The 14,612-nt window shown below is 38.6% G+C and overlaps 1 protein-coding gene across 1 annotated transcript; it reads right to left on the reverse strand.

Annotated features, from left to right (window-relative positions):
- Positions 1 to 1,182: 1,182 nt before the first annotated feature.
- On the reverse strand, positions 1,183 to 2,471 carry LOC135276978 (heterogeneous nuclear ribonucleoproteins C1/C2-like). The gene has a single exon (XM_064382544.1). It carries the CDS (start codon positions 2,348 to 2,350, stop codon positions 1,469 to 1,471), a length of 882 nt encoding a protein of 293 aa, XP_064238614.1. The 5' UTR covers positions 2,351 to 2,471; the 3' UTR covers positions 1,183 to 1,468.
- Between the last annotated feature and the right edge of the window lie 12,141 nt (positions 2,472 to 14,612).

Raw genomic sequence — 14,612 nt, forward strand, 5'->3', positions numbered from 1 at the left:
CTGGGGGGACATTCATTAATGTCTGAAGACGTTTTTGGTCGTCAGCACTGGGGAGGGGGCTGTGTTTGTGACTTCAGAGGCCAGAGATGCTGCTGAACATCCTACGATGCATAGGACAGCCTGCTACAACAGGGACTGATCAATTGTGCCAGAATTGAGAAAAATCCTGCTCTGGATTTTTAAATTTTAGAAATATGGAATATATTTCAGATTCTCTCAGTGCCAACACATATGAAGATACATTATTTATGAATTATTTTCAGTGTTTAAAAAGGGATTAAGGCAAGTGGCTCTTTTTGGTTGAGAACTGGGTTCATTTCAGGGAGCCTGGAATATGATACTTTTCCTGGAATGCATTCGTCAGGCTGAAGGATCAGGGCAGAGAATTGCAGTCTGATGAAAATGCCGCAAGCAAATATCTTGCTTCGGAATGTTTTTAATGAGTCATTTCCAAAAACTCAAATACACTGACTAGGACTAAGACTCTAATAACCCAGAGTCCACTAAAAATAGGAAAGATCCATTGCACTTATGGAAAGTTTTCTATTAAATCAATAACCCTGTAAGGTAGGCAGAGAAAATTTAAAATCTGGAGAATGCTAACACTAATGCTAATAATGAGAGCAATTATTTATTAAGCATGGATGTTGTGCAAAATAATGGCAGTTGAACAAGAGGAGAAAGAACTTGGGGTTTGGGGTCCACTCCTAACCCTGTCACCTACCAGCTGCATGAGTCTTGACAGTTTATTTTTCTTTTCTGCATCTTAAGTCTTTTTTTTTTTTTTTTTTTTTGATTTTTCTCCAAATTCCTGGTTTAATAAGGACTTGTTTATTTTGAAGAAAAAAGGTCCCAAACATCAGGCTGTTCACAAAAATAACCCACAGTATCAACTTTAGAAAACAAATCTTAAGACTATAACACTAATTATTTTTCTAGAGGATGCATTTGACATGCCAACTCTCATTCACAAAAATACATCATTACATTTGTGTTGAACTGCCCCACACAGCACACTAATGTTGGGGTGTAACACACATACTTCTAACTCAAAGCTGCTTTCAGGAGCTACTCAACTAAATGAGATTGCCTTTGCAGTTAGGGAAGCAACTACTGAACATATGTATGAATGAAAAGAGCTGTACTCCCTTCATAACAAGAGATTATTTTGGAGACAGTTGATAAAAACCATACATCCTTTTTATTGTTAAGTCATAAAGAGGTATCAAAATTAAAAGCAAAAATTACAGGGTAAGACTTAACAAAACTACTAGGAGCGTCAAAGGAAGTGAAAATGGGACTAGGCGCAGGGAAATATGAATTAATGAACATGGGAAGGACAAGGATGGGGAGAACAGTGAGCATGTGCTGAAGATACTAGGGGAGAGGATCTGGTGAAAAATTTGATCTTAGACAAGCGCCTAGGTAAAGAAATAATGGGATAAGATTTCTAAACCCCACTATGTGCTTAAGAGTCATCCTCGCCATTGGCGCTGTCTCTGTCATCCTCTCCTTCCTCAGCCTCTTTTTCATCATCCTTGATCAACTCCAGCTGGTCATCCCCCCGATCTTCATTATCATCATCATCCAGTAGGTCCCCCTCCTCAGCAGAGTCATCTGCACCCCCCTCAGACTCCATCTTCACATTAGTCTCATCTTTCTTCACGGAGCTGCTGCTCTGCTCCTCTTCTGACTTATCATTCTTCATCTCTACTGCTTGTTTGCTCTGTTCCTTTTCAATTTTTTCCAGGTTTTCCAGGAGAGAATCCACTTTTTGTTTTATCTGGGTCAGTTCCTTCTTAATGGCCTGAAGGTCATCTCCTTTCAACTTTCCAGACTTGGAAGATCCCCGCTGTCCACTCTTAGAATTGAAGCCACTTTTGCCCCTTCGTGAGGTGTTTCCTGATACACGCTGACGTTTCGAGGGCACTACAGCCCGAGCAATAGGAGGAGGAGGAGGTACACGTGCTGGGTAACTGTATATCCTATCATAATAATCCCGTTGAAAGTCATAGTCCAAGTCAAAAGAGGAGCCGTACATCTCCGCTGCAGATCGTTTCACACCTGCTTTTCCTCGGTTCACTTTTGGCTCTGCAGCCAGGTTAATATCTAAAACCTGGCCAGCAATCATCCTGCCATCCTCTCCTGCTACAGCAGCCCGGGCATTTCTCTCATTAACATATTGAACGAAGGCAAAGCCCTTATGAACAGAGCAGCCCACAATTTTGCCATACTTCGAAAAGATTGCCTCCACATCAGATTTCTTGACCACGAGTGTGTTGAGATTCCCAATGAACACACGGGAGTTCATGGAGCGAGGATCTGTCTTGTTGGTAACGTTGCTGGCCATTGTGTTTGATGATAAGGTTTCTCACAAAGCCGAAAATGTAGCTGAAGATCAAAAAAATCTCACAGGAGGAAGGAGGGAGAAGAGATTCGATTCTGAGTCTCCTACTGCTGGGTTCTAAGTGCAGAAGCCGACTGCTGCTGGAAGTCGGCAACGCGGACACAACCGCTCAGTCTTCGTCTCTTCACCGCATCTTAAGTCTTAATCTGTGACATAGGAATAGTCACAATGTCGGTTTCATGGGGTTGTTGAGAACATTTAAAAAATAAAGCCTCCACAGCACTCAGTACAGTGACCGATGCATATGCTTCTAATAAATGTAAGTTAACAATTAGAAGAAGTCTCACAAAAACCGTGTAAGGAAAGTATTAATAGTTAAGGATGAGACCGTTTAGAGATGAGAAAACTATGTCAACAAGCACGTCAGTACGTTGCCTGAGTTTCCTCGAGCAGTGAGTAGCCAAATCAGGTTGAACACAAAACTCGCTTGGCAAGCCTTGTGCCTAGAAGAGTGTCTGGCATGTATCAGGAACAACAAATGTCTGCTGCAGAGGTGAAGGAAAAACTCATTCTTCTACCCTCATAGGTCCTGTGGCTGGGACCCTAGAAATTAAACATTAAAAGGCACATTAATAGGAAAAGAGGTTTATTTCATGTGCATATGAAGGGCCTCGTAGAAATTAAATGAAAACCCCAAAGAGGTAGTCAGACTAGAGGTGTATATACCATTTTAACAAAAGGGCAATAAATTTGTGGAGAAATGACAAGGCAGAAAAAATAAATTTGAGCTTCTAGTGGTGATAAATTGTGGAAAGGTAAACATCTGAGGAAAATAATAGAAGAGTGGGTTATTTTGTTATGCAGACTCCCCTAGAGGCTAATAGTCTAGAGTTTCATCTGGTGATTAAGCACTTCTTGTGCCGGTTTTGGTAGGAGAGAGAGGAAGTGGGACACTTTCACAGAGGAAAATCTATGCCTGATTTTCGGCCAATGGGGGAGGGTAGAGTGCTTTGTTTCCTGCCTCTGTTGTTTCTTAATTGCTTTCTGCTTAAAATAATCCTTATGCCAAAGTGGCATATTTTGAGATGGCATCTTCTGACCCCTCCACTGTTGGATGAAGAAAAATCTCCTAGTATTGTACTTTGGTAACCCAAACTTTCGTATGATTTTGCCATGTGTATTGCACTTCCATTCTTGCTGGCTTCACAAGAATGCTTCTGGTCATGGAGTCAACTCTGGGTGCTCAGGTCTCCAGTGGGTGCATTAAAATACTCAAATAACATAAATGGCACATGTAACTTTGAAAAATTGCCCACAGAAAAATAGCAAAATGTGTGTTAATATTTTCACCAAGAGCTAACTCTTGCAGAAGACAGGTAATCATTAGAAACCCTTCTACCCTAATTGCATTGCCTATATGTAATTATTGTAGCTTCCTTTGAGTATTCACTAGAAGTGGCCTTGAGAGACAAAAAAATTCATAGGCTGCCTAGGAAAGTTAGGAAAAGCATGTAGAATGTATGTGGGGTGTGTGTGTGTGCACGTGAGCACGTGCATGCAAGCACTGTGGTCACAGATCTGAAGCAAGTTTCATCATGTAATTACACTGACAGATACAATGGCATTTGAATCAATTGACATCAGAATTGTGGGAATGGCTTGGCGTTGAGCTCCTCCTGATTATATTTAATTGCATAGCCTTGGATTGGACACTGAGTCTGGTTTGAAATGGATGCTTTGATGGGTTGAGTGTTTTTTCCTAGCTTGACAGGGTTGAGATGTAAACAGGGGCTGATAAGCATGGCACTTACCACACCCAGGAAGACTTTCTATTGGAGTTTTTGTGAATGCTTAATAATCAAAAATTACAGCTCCACTGAGCTGTGACAGCATTGGATTCAGGATATGGAGTCCTTTGTTTCCCTTATCGCTTACACATTTTAGAATCATTTGATTTTTTTCTTTTTCTTTTTTTTTGGCTCACTCCTCTGATGATGAGTAAATTGAGGGAAATAAACACCAGAGATGAAGATGAGTCTGGCTGTTGAATTTATCAATGTTTGAGCCATGGCAAGAATTCTACTGCATCATCTGAAGCAGTTGCCTGAGGCGGAGTACAGCTCGGGCTCTTACCAACAATTGTTCTTTAAATTTTCTACTATCAAGAATGTTTTTCATATTTAATTTTTAAACTATTTCTGAAATCTCTGATATTGGTCCTTAATATTCTATAAACATTTAACTGCCTACCTTTTGAACTAATAATTCCTTTTGTAATCTATTCTACATGTTTTTTCCAAATATAGTAGGATAAATGTTAAGGATGTACATTTCACCATTATTTGTAATTCACTTTTTCATCTATACATATTTTTTGAGTGCTTATATATTCAAGGTCTTGAGGAATTAGCTATAAGTGAACATTTACATGTGTTTTTCATTCTCTCATAAGGCTTATATACTTGTTGAGAAAGATGGACAATAAACAGGATAAAGAATTAAAATAGGCCAGCTGTGGCCACTCATGCCTGTAATCCCAACACCCTGGGAGGCTGAGGCAGTAGGATTGCTTGAGCCCAGGAGTCCAAGACCAGCCAGGACAACATAGTGGGACCCTATCTCTACAAAAAATTTTAAAAATTAGCTAAGCATGATGGTGCATGCCTATGGTCCCAGTTACTCAGGAGGCTGCAGTAGGAGGATTGTTTTAATCCAGAAAGTCAAGGCTGCAGTGAGCAGTATTCATGCCTTTGTCCTCCATCCTGGGTGACAGAGTGAGATCTTGTCTCAAAAGAAAAAAAAAATTAAAATAGATAATATTAAATTGTGAGAAGGCAATGGATATTTTCAGAGAGTATATAGCAAATTTAAATATAGTTGTTAGGAAAGGTCTTCCTGGAAATTGACCGTTGGGTAAAGACCAGAAGGAGGTAAGGGAGGGAGTTGTGGATATCTGGGAAGAGTGTGATGTAGGCAGAGTTTACAGTAAGGGTGAAGACCCTGACGTAGGATAGTTCCTGGCAAGTTGAAGAAATAGCAGGAAGGCCTCTGTGGCTGGAACATAGTAAATGAAGGAAAATCAAGGAATCAGGTGAGGTCAGAGTAGTTACAAGTATCAGGGAGGGAACAGAGAGTGCAGGGGTTATTTGGCCATGGAGATGACCTTGTTTTTTACTTGGAATAAGATGGGAAAGAATGGGAAGTTTCTGAGCAGAGCAGTAATGTGAACTGACTTATGTTTTAATCAGATTATTCTGGCTGCTGAGTGGGGAATGGACAGTCGGGAAACAAGGACCCAAACTGGCTGACCAGTGAGGAGGCCATGAGGGACATCCAGCAGGAACATATGGCAGGTTGGGCAAGGATAGTGCACTTGGAGCGGACAGTTGTGCTCAGATCTGGATATATCTGCAGGTTAGAGACAACAAGTATTTGAACTACTTAAATGTTTATCAAGAGGATAATAGTTTTTAAAAAAATGACGACATTCCTGTTTGTGATGGTTAATTTTATGTGTCAACCTGATTGGGCTAAGGCATACCTAGGTAGCTGGTAAAACCATGGCATGTTCATGAGGGCGTTTCTGGAAAAGATTAAGATGTGAATCCGTAGACTGATTCACAGTAATGAGGGCCACCTTCTCCAATTAGGGCTGGCATCATCTAATCTTTTGAGGGCCTGCTTAGAACAAAATAACAAATTTACTCCAACTGTTTGAGCTGTGACATCCATCTCCTGCCCTAAGACCCCAGCACTCCTAATTCTTGGGCCTTAGACTCGGCATGGGTCTTACACCATTGGCTCCCCTGGTTCTTAGGTCTTTTTTCTGAGACTGAATTACAGTATTGGCTTCCCTGATTCTCCAGCTTTAAGACAACAGGTGCTGGGACTTCCTGGCCTCGATAATTGCATGACCAATTCCATGCACCATTCCATAAAATAATGAGACAGAGCTATAAAAATATTTCCAAGTTGTATAGTTGAATGAAAACGTCAAGAAAAATAGCAATAGGATAGTAAAGTGTCTAGGTTATTAAAATGCATGTGTATTTTAATACACATTAAATTAAATGCTTGTGTATTTTAAGATGGACAGTCAGCTGTCCATCTCTACATTTTAATACACATTACATTAAAATGCATTTTAATTTAAATTAAATTACATGCATTTTAATTAAATTAAAATGCATTTTAATACACATTAAATTAAAATGCATGTTTATTTTAAGATGGACAGTCAGCTGTCCATCTCCACAGGTTTAGTATCTGTGGATTCAACCAACTGAAGATAAAAAAATATTCAAAAAATAAAAAAAACCCAAGATACTAAAAAAGAACAATGATACCACAATACAAAAATAATATAAATAAAAACTAATATGATATAATCATTATTTAGATAGCATTTACATCATATTTGGTATTATAAGTAATCTACAGATGATTTAAAATATACTGAGAGATGTGCGTAAGTTATATGTAAATATTATAGCATTTTATATCAGGGACTTGAGTGTCTGGGGATTTTGGTATCTGAGAGGGTCCTGGAACCAATTCCCTGTGGATACCAAGGGATTATCATATACACAAGTATTCTATTTTCATTTTTTTAAAAAAAGTCTCAGCACCCCAAAATTTAATGGTTTCCTCTGAGAATGGCCATTGTAGATGGTACACAAAAGGGAAGTTTGAAGTTATACCTTGTTTTGCTGTTTCTTTCCTAGTTAGGTATTAGTGGATTTTCATCTTTTTAAGAAGGGGAAAATATTCACCCTTCTGAAACTTTTTTGTTTGTTTGTTTTTGAGACGGAGTCTTGCTCTGTCGCCAGACTAGAATGCAGTGGCACCATCTCAGCTCACTGAAACCTCCTTCTCCTGGGTTCAAATGATTCCCCTGCCTCAGCCTCCTGAGTAGCTGGGACTACAGGCACCCGCCACCAAGCCCAGCTAATTTTTTTGTATTTTAGTAGAGACGGGGTTTCACCATGGCCAGGATGGTCTCGATCTCCTGACCTCGTGATCTGCCTGCCTCCGCCTTCCAAACTGCTGAGATTACAGGCGTGAGCCACCACACCCGGCCTTATCCTTCTAAAACTTACAATGACATTTTAAAAACAGCTTTAACAAATTCCGTACTCCATAGATGAGTCATGCCTTTGTAGAAGGGTCATTATCAAAGTTTGGTTCTGTGGTTTGTCCTTGCCAGTCATGTTTGGGAGAATGTGAACTTTTATCTCTATATTCAATCTAGAATTTTCTTCATATGATCCCTCTGTGGCCACTGAGCACACAATGGTGGTGTTGCTGGGTAGTGAGAGCCTCCTGCTTCAGAGAAGGGAGTTCTAGTAACTTCAACTAACTGGCGGTCAGAACTGAAGTGGATGATGAAACACTTTCAGGAACTTGGCACTGCTCTCAAATTCAGACATTGCTCTTTTGGAGGTCGTGTGAAACAAAACTGACGTTTTTCCAGTGTATTTCAGTTTTCCGGTCTTCCAAGGATTCGTGGAATTCCCAGTGGCAGAATTACTAACAATGGATTCATAAATGTGACTAAAAATAGATGCCTCAATTGGAGGCTTGGTTTCATCTAATCTGATGAAATCTTTTGTAAAGTTGTGTCCACATTAATAAGACAGCCATTTGTTAGTAGAGTTTCACCATTTCTGATAAATCCATAATGTCCAATTGCAAATCTGGACTTTATATTTGATTTTTTCTAAAATGTAAATTTGATAAAAATAACTACAATACCACTATATGTAATTTTTAAATAGCCAAAAATAATGCATAGAATGCAAGTTGTCATATTTTTCAGGAGTAGCCACAGTTTCTATATAATTATTTGCTAACTTTGATTCCACTGTGACAGAATTATTTTTTAAAATATATGAAATCAGACATTCTAGAGTCTGTCATGAAATGCCACCAGTCAAAGTTTTCTTTTGCTTAAAGGCACTGGTGACAGGGCATGGTACCACAATGACATATGGATTTCTTTGAGTTTGGAAGTGTGCCACCATCAAAGATAGGGCCACCCATGGCTTCACTATATCAGATCAGAGGAAATTGAATTACAAAGAACATTGTGCTCAAATTTCACCTTCCATTGACATGTGACAGCTCAAAACTGTCATAGTGTTCAGTAGAGTTCTTTTTCCATTTTTCTCTTTTTTTGTGTCATAGATTTTACAGATTAGAACATCAAACAACATGGGTTAGTTTCAAGAAGACATAAGCAACACTGGTGTTTCCCAAAGTGACTGGTAGCAGGAAAGAATCTAGATTATTGTTTTTCAACCCAGCATAATTTTGTCCACCCAGGGAAAATGTGACAATGTCCGGAGATGTTTTTGATTGTCACAAGTAAGAGGTGGGATTGCTGCTGGTATTTAGTGGGTAGAGGCCAGGATGCTGTTAAACTTCCCACAATGCACAGGGCAGTTGCCCCACCTCCCTGACAAAGAGATTTATTTCCCCAAATGTCAGTAGTGCCAAGGTTGGAAAACTTTAATCCGGAGTAAATTCAGGCAGCTTCTGAATCCTTTGACCCTGACTTTACTGCAAAAACCTGAGATACCAACAGTGATACCTACTCACACAGCTAACTACACATTAAATAAAATGATGTACAGTGTGTAAAGCATCTTGAGGTACCACAACAAAATACTGTAGATTGGATGGATTAAGCAATGGAAATTTATTTTCTCACAATCTTGGAGGCTGGAAGTCCACGATCAGGTGTTGGCATGGTGGGTTTCTAGTGAGGACTCTTTCTGGCTTGCTTCTCTCTGTGTGTCTCTCTCTCTTTTTTTTTTTTGACACGGAGTCTCACTCTACCACTCAGGCTGGAGTGCAGTGGTGTGATCTCCGCTCACTGCAACCTCTGCCTCCCGGGTTCAAGCGATTCTCCTGTCTCAGCCTCCCGAGTAGCTGGGACTGCAGTCATGCCACCACGCCTGGCTAATTTTTTGTATGTTTAGTAGAGATGGGGTTTGACCATGTTGACCAGGCTGATCTTGAACTCTTGACCTAGGGTGATCCACCGCCTCAGACTCCCAAAGTGCTGGGATTACAGGCATGAGCTACCGTGGCCAGCCCTGGTGTCTCTTCTTAAATGAGCACTGACATCAGGAGGGCCCCATCCTCATGGCCTCATTCAACCCTAAGTATCTTCCAAAGGCCCCATCTCCAAATACTGTCATGTTGAGGGTTCAAGGCTTCAACATGGGAATTGTTGGGGGAGACACAAACATTTGATCCATTACATATGGAAAATTTACATGAGTGCTGATTATTATTATTGTAGGTCTCATAATAGTTAATATTTGATAACCACACAGGAGTCTAATGAGAAGAACTCTTCACAGTAAATAGAAAAGTATTCCAAGGTCTGCTGTAGATGACAGACTTCTACAATCTACACGCTATCAAGTTGTGTATGTCCACATGTCTATATGTTGGCCAATAGCAGAAAGCAATGTCTTGCTGTCTGTTTAAATTTTTTTTTGAGACAGGGTCTTACTCAGTTACTCAGGCTGGAGTGCAGTGGTGTGATCATGGCTTACTGCTGGCTCAACCTCCTGGGCTCCGCCTCAGCATCCTGGGTAGCTGAAACAGCATCCTGGGTAGCTGAAACTACAGGCGTACATCAACACACCTGGTTAGTTTTTTTTTTTTTTTTTTTTTTTTTTTTGCAGGTAGGTTTTGCTGTATTGCCAAAGTTGGTCTCGAACTCCTGGGCTCAAGCTATCTGCCTGCCTTGGCCTCTCAAAGTGCTGGGATTACAGGTGTGAGCCATTGCACCCAGATATTTTGGTCTCTTAATTGTGAAACAAATACAGAGAGCTTCTATTGAAGTGAAGTAGTTACAACTCTGTTCTGAGACAGTAATTTAAGAATTTTGTGGCTGGAGAGATTTTCTGAAATTTATGTCAACTTGAAACATGTTTTCCTTTTCCTCTTCTAGGTGCTAAAATATGGCCTTGCATGGGTCTTCTAAGATATAAATGTTTTTGGAGTAATTGTTGACTCTTTGTAAAGTTAGTAATCCAGTAAATAGGTCTTGGATATCCATGTTAGTAAAGACTCTATTTTCCATGCTGGGTGGGGAATACAACAATGAATTGCAGTACCTGCTCAAAGGCAGGTTTACATATAAATATGTTTCATGACAAAATATTTTGAGTTCTATGGCAGGTGCCAAGAACGATCTATGGGAGTTTGGAAGAGGGTTACTTTCCCAATGGTAGAAGAGAATAACACATTTGCGAACTGTGGTAAGGAGCATAAATGAATCCTAATCCAAGAACATCCTGATTTGGGAGTAGGGAGCCCTAACAACATGTGATCACCTGAATTTTAGGGTCTTTATGGACTGGTAACTATTACGTAGTTTTGATTCCTCCACTTGTTAAATGAAAATGTCTGTTGCAGTTACCTTGTTCTTGCTTGTCGGGAGTGTGGCTATTTTCCAAAGAATTAAGCAGTATTTGAAACTTTTGGCAGAGGAACGGCATCATGTAGGCTGCATTTTTTAGAGGTTCCTCTGATTTCTCTGAGGAAAATGCATTGCAGGTAGGCAAGAATGAAAGTATTGAAAATTAGAAGGATATTTCCATAATCCAGGTGAGAAGTGATGATGGTTTATAATTAGAGGAGTAGAGATGGAGAGAAGCAGATGGATTTCAAATATATATTTACAGATACTGAAGGTGGGTTGTTTGAGATGAGTGATAGAAAGAAAGGAACCAAGAATGACCCTTAACTGCGAGGCTAGAGATGGTACGTGAATGGAAATTTCATTTAATAAGATGATAGAGTCTGAGAAGGGAACAATTTGTATATATACATGATGGGGGATGAAGGTAAAGGCTGGAACCAAACTGTGTATCACACATACTAAGTGTGTCTACTAAGATAATGGGTGGATATGAAATAAGCAATTGGATATCTCATTGCATCTTGAGTTCAGTGGAGTGACTTGGCAGGAGGTAAATATTAAGAGTCATGTAGATAATTTTTAAGGATAGGGACTAGATGAGACATTTCTAGCTAGAAAACTGAAGAGAGTTGAGAAAATTCAGTGCTCAAATTCTTGGAGCACTCCCATGTTGGAGAAGGTCAAGTCTAGGAAGAAAATAGAAGTAAAGGAAGGAGAATGTCTTGGGAAGGATGGAGCAGGTCCATCCCAGCATGTCATCTGCTGCTGTTGAAGGACAGAGAAGGTCCAACAGTTTCAGGACCAAGGAAATAATTAATAAATAAGATAAAACAATTTCTGAGGAGTCTTAGGAAGGGTGGGAGTCCAGATTGGCATCATTTGAAGAGAAAACACAAGATGGGGAAATTTTGCTTAAACGTAATACTCTTCTTTGGCTATGCATCAGTTCCCTAGACTTTCTTATGTCAGTTTTCATTATTTCCACAAGATTTAAGATAATCATTCTTATGTCAATTAGCACTTATGGATTTGAGATGCTATTAGTCAAACAATTAAATAAGAGCAAACAATCAACAATATGATTTTATTTAAATGTTTATAATTTTGTTCAGCTGATTGCATATATACAACAAACACACTGGTAAATATCTTCCATTTGTTCATTTATCCTTTAGTGTTTTTCAACAAATCTATACAGAATATATATTAAAGACACATAATTTCTTTGCCCTCATGAAACTCACATTCTACTGAGCAAGACAAAAAATGAAGTCAACGAACAAATCATGCTGTACATGGTACAAAATGTTCAGAGAAGACAAACATGATTCAGACACAGAGAACAATGAGCAAACCCATATTAAATGGGTGGGTTGCAGTAGGGTTTTCTGAGCAGGGAATTTGTAAGCTGAGACTTGAATGATGTAAAGATCCACCATGTGGGTTACTGGGATGTAGCAGTGTGAAAAGATGGTTCAGCAATGCCAAAAGTATGGCAAAATGCCCTGAGAGGGCATGTTTGAACAAATGAGTATCTACTGGTATGTTGTGTACAGAGGGTATATAATTGGTTTTGAGAGGCTGACAGGGGCCAGGTTATGCAGGAACTTGTAGACTCATTTTGAAAATCCTTCTAAAGTTGTCTTGACAGCTATTTTCAAAATTTTTTATTTCTTTGAGTAACCTGGGAATCAGAAAGAAGTATTTGTTGGGGCAGCATTTCTAGAAAGAACTTTGAAAATTTGTATAAAAAAACTTATGTACATGTACTTTAGACCAATGACTTCTTTTCTAGGAATTTATGCTAGGGAAATAATTTTCCACATGCACAAATATGTATGCATAAAAATATTTGCTTACATTTCCAAATTCCTCAAATTGTATGCTTAAAATATTAATAGGTGGTTTTGTGACATGTCTCAATAGAGGTGATTTTGCTTTAAGAAAAGGATGCCTAATTAGGAAAAATAGCTAATACATGTTGGGCTTAATACCTAGGTGATGGGTTGATAGGTGCAGCAAATCACCATGGCACCCGTTTACCTATGTAACAAAGCTGCACATCCTGCACATGTACCCCAGAACTTAATATATTAAGATAAATTTAAAATAAAAATTAGAAAAGGACGCCTAATATAGAAAAAATTTAAAAATAGCCTAATACATTTCCATGTGAGATTAGTTAATATATTCCAAACCATCCATATACTTTATACAACTATAACAATTACTACTATTTTATTTTTACTGACAGGAAAATATTTATGATATTTAGTATTAAGTAAAAATAAGTAAAAAAAACCAGTAAATGCAATTTCATTTTTATTTAAATTATATTTAAATTAGATAAACATAGGCCTGTAGATAGGCATAATGGAACATTAATAGTTATTATTCTTGAGTGTTGGGATTATGGATAGTATTTTTTCCTTTCTATTTTCCTTTGTTATCTGAATGTTTTTATGAGCATAAATTACTTTGTTATTACAAATATGCTAAATTAAATTCATGTTTAAATAAAATAGCAGCAACAGGAAGGCTTATGCATGAATCAAAGACCGGAACTTAAGGACATCATTAGTGACCAAGAACACAGCCCCCACCTCATTTCAGAAGAAATGAATGTTAGAATTAACATCAGCTGTGATGACCAACTGTTTTGGAAAACAGGCCAGATGGTGTTCATCTTCGCTCTCTGGTGTGCTTTAAGAGGATATTATTGGACTTCTCAGAGACTACTCAGTAGCAACAATTACAAAACATCCCTGTAGCTAGGCCATTCCAATTATCTTCTAGCAAAGATGCAGGATAATTTAAAGATTTTTCACTATCCCACAATTTGTCTTTGCAATACAGAATACATTTGTCCAAAAGAATTGATGTTTACATCCATTAATTTCACTTGAGTAGCATGCTTTCAATTTTGCAAACACATTCTTTCGCATTTGAGTAGCTGATCATGCAGGGGACAGAGCACAGTTAACCTGCCATTTGAACAGGTTAGCCTGGTGATCACATATGTCCACAGGCAATTTAGCTACATGGCCGATGACACAATTAAGATGGATTAGTAAAGAAAACTGGGTTTCAGGGCAAATAGCATTTCCAGAGTTTCCTAAGAGACCAGTGCAAAGAGGAATATCACATGTTCGTGATGTTAACTGGCCAAACTTGATTAATTGTTTTAATCATTAAAGCCAAAAAGAAAAGTCCATGGTAAATACCTTAGCCAATATCTATTACCTCCCCTCTTTTTTTTTTTTTTGTAAACTTAAAAACAAACCCAATCCAATGAAAATTAGGAGTCCTTCGCTCAATGCTTCATCTTCCATACATGAATCACTTTTATTATGGATTTTTCATGCTACAGATTTTCTAAACATTGGAGTCTTAGAGATGCTAAGTGATTAAAATTAGACATGGTTTTTGACTGATAATTTAACAAATATGTTTTGAGCACTTATTAAAGTAGTCTTCAAAGTATTTGAGTTTAATGCATGCTTTCCAAATCCTGGAACTTGGTGTAGCACATACAAAAAGATGAAAAGTGGAATTCCAGTGTGTCTGTAAAGGAAGTTTCAGGAAATGTTTAAAAGAATGCAGATATTACAATACAGTGGATTTACATCTTAGAGTCCTGCAGTGTTTGCCTAAGGTAAAAATCATGTCTTCCGTGGCCCACGTGCTCTCTTTTCTAGCATCCCACAAATCTACTTGAGAAACAGGGCCAGGGCTGTATCTCAGGGTCCCCTGAAGTCACGTTTCTTGTTGATTCCCTTCTGATTGTCTCTCTTCCACCTACTTAAAAAAGTGTTTTATGCT

The sequence above is a fragment of the Aotus nancymaae genome, unplaced genomic scaffold (genome assembly GCF_030222135.1).
Source record: "Aotus nancymaae isolate 86718 unplaced genomic scaffold, 86718_ANA_hifiasm-v0.15.2.pri h1tg000029l, whole genome shotgun sequence".
NCBI lineage: Eukaryota > Metazoa > Chordata > Mammalia > Primates > Aotidae > Aotus > Aotus nancymaae.

What these genes read in the sequence shown, in the direction of transcription:
- LOC135276978 (XM_064382544.1), bottom strand. Translation starts at nt 2,350, where the DNA reads ATGGCCAGCAACGTTACCAACAAGACAGATCCTCGCTCCATGAACTCC.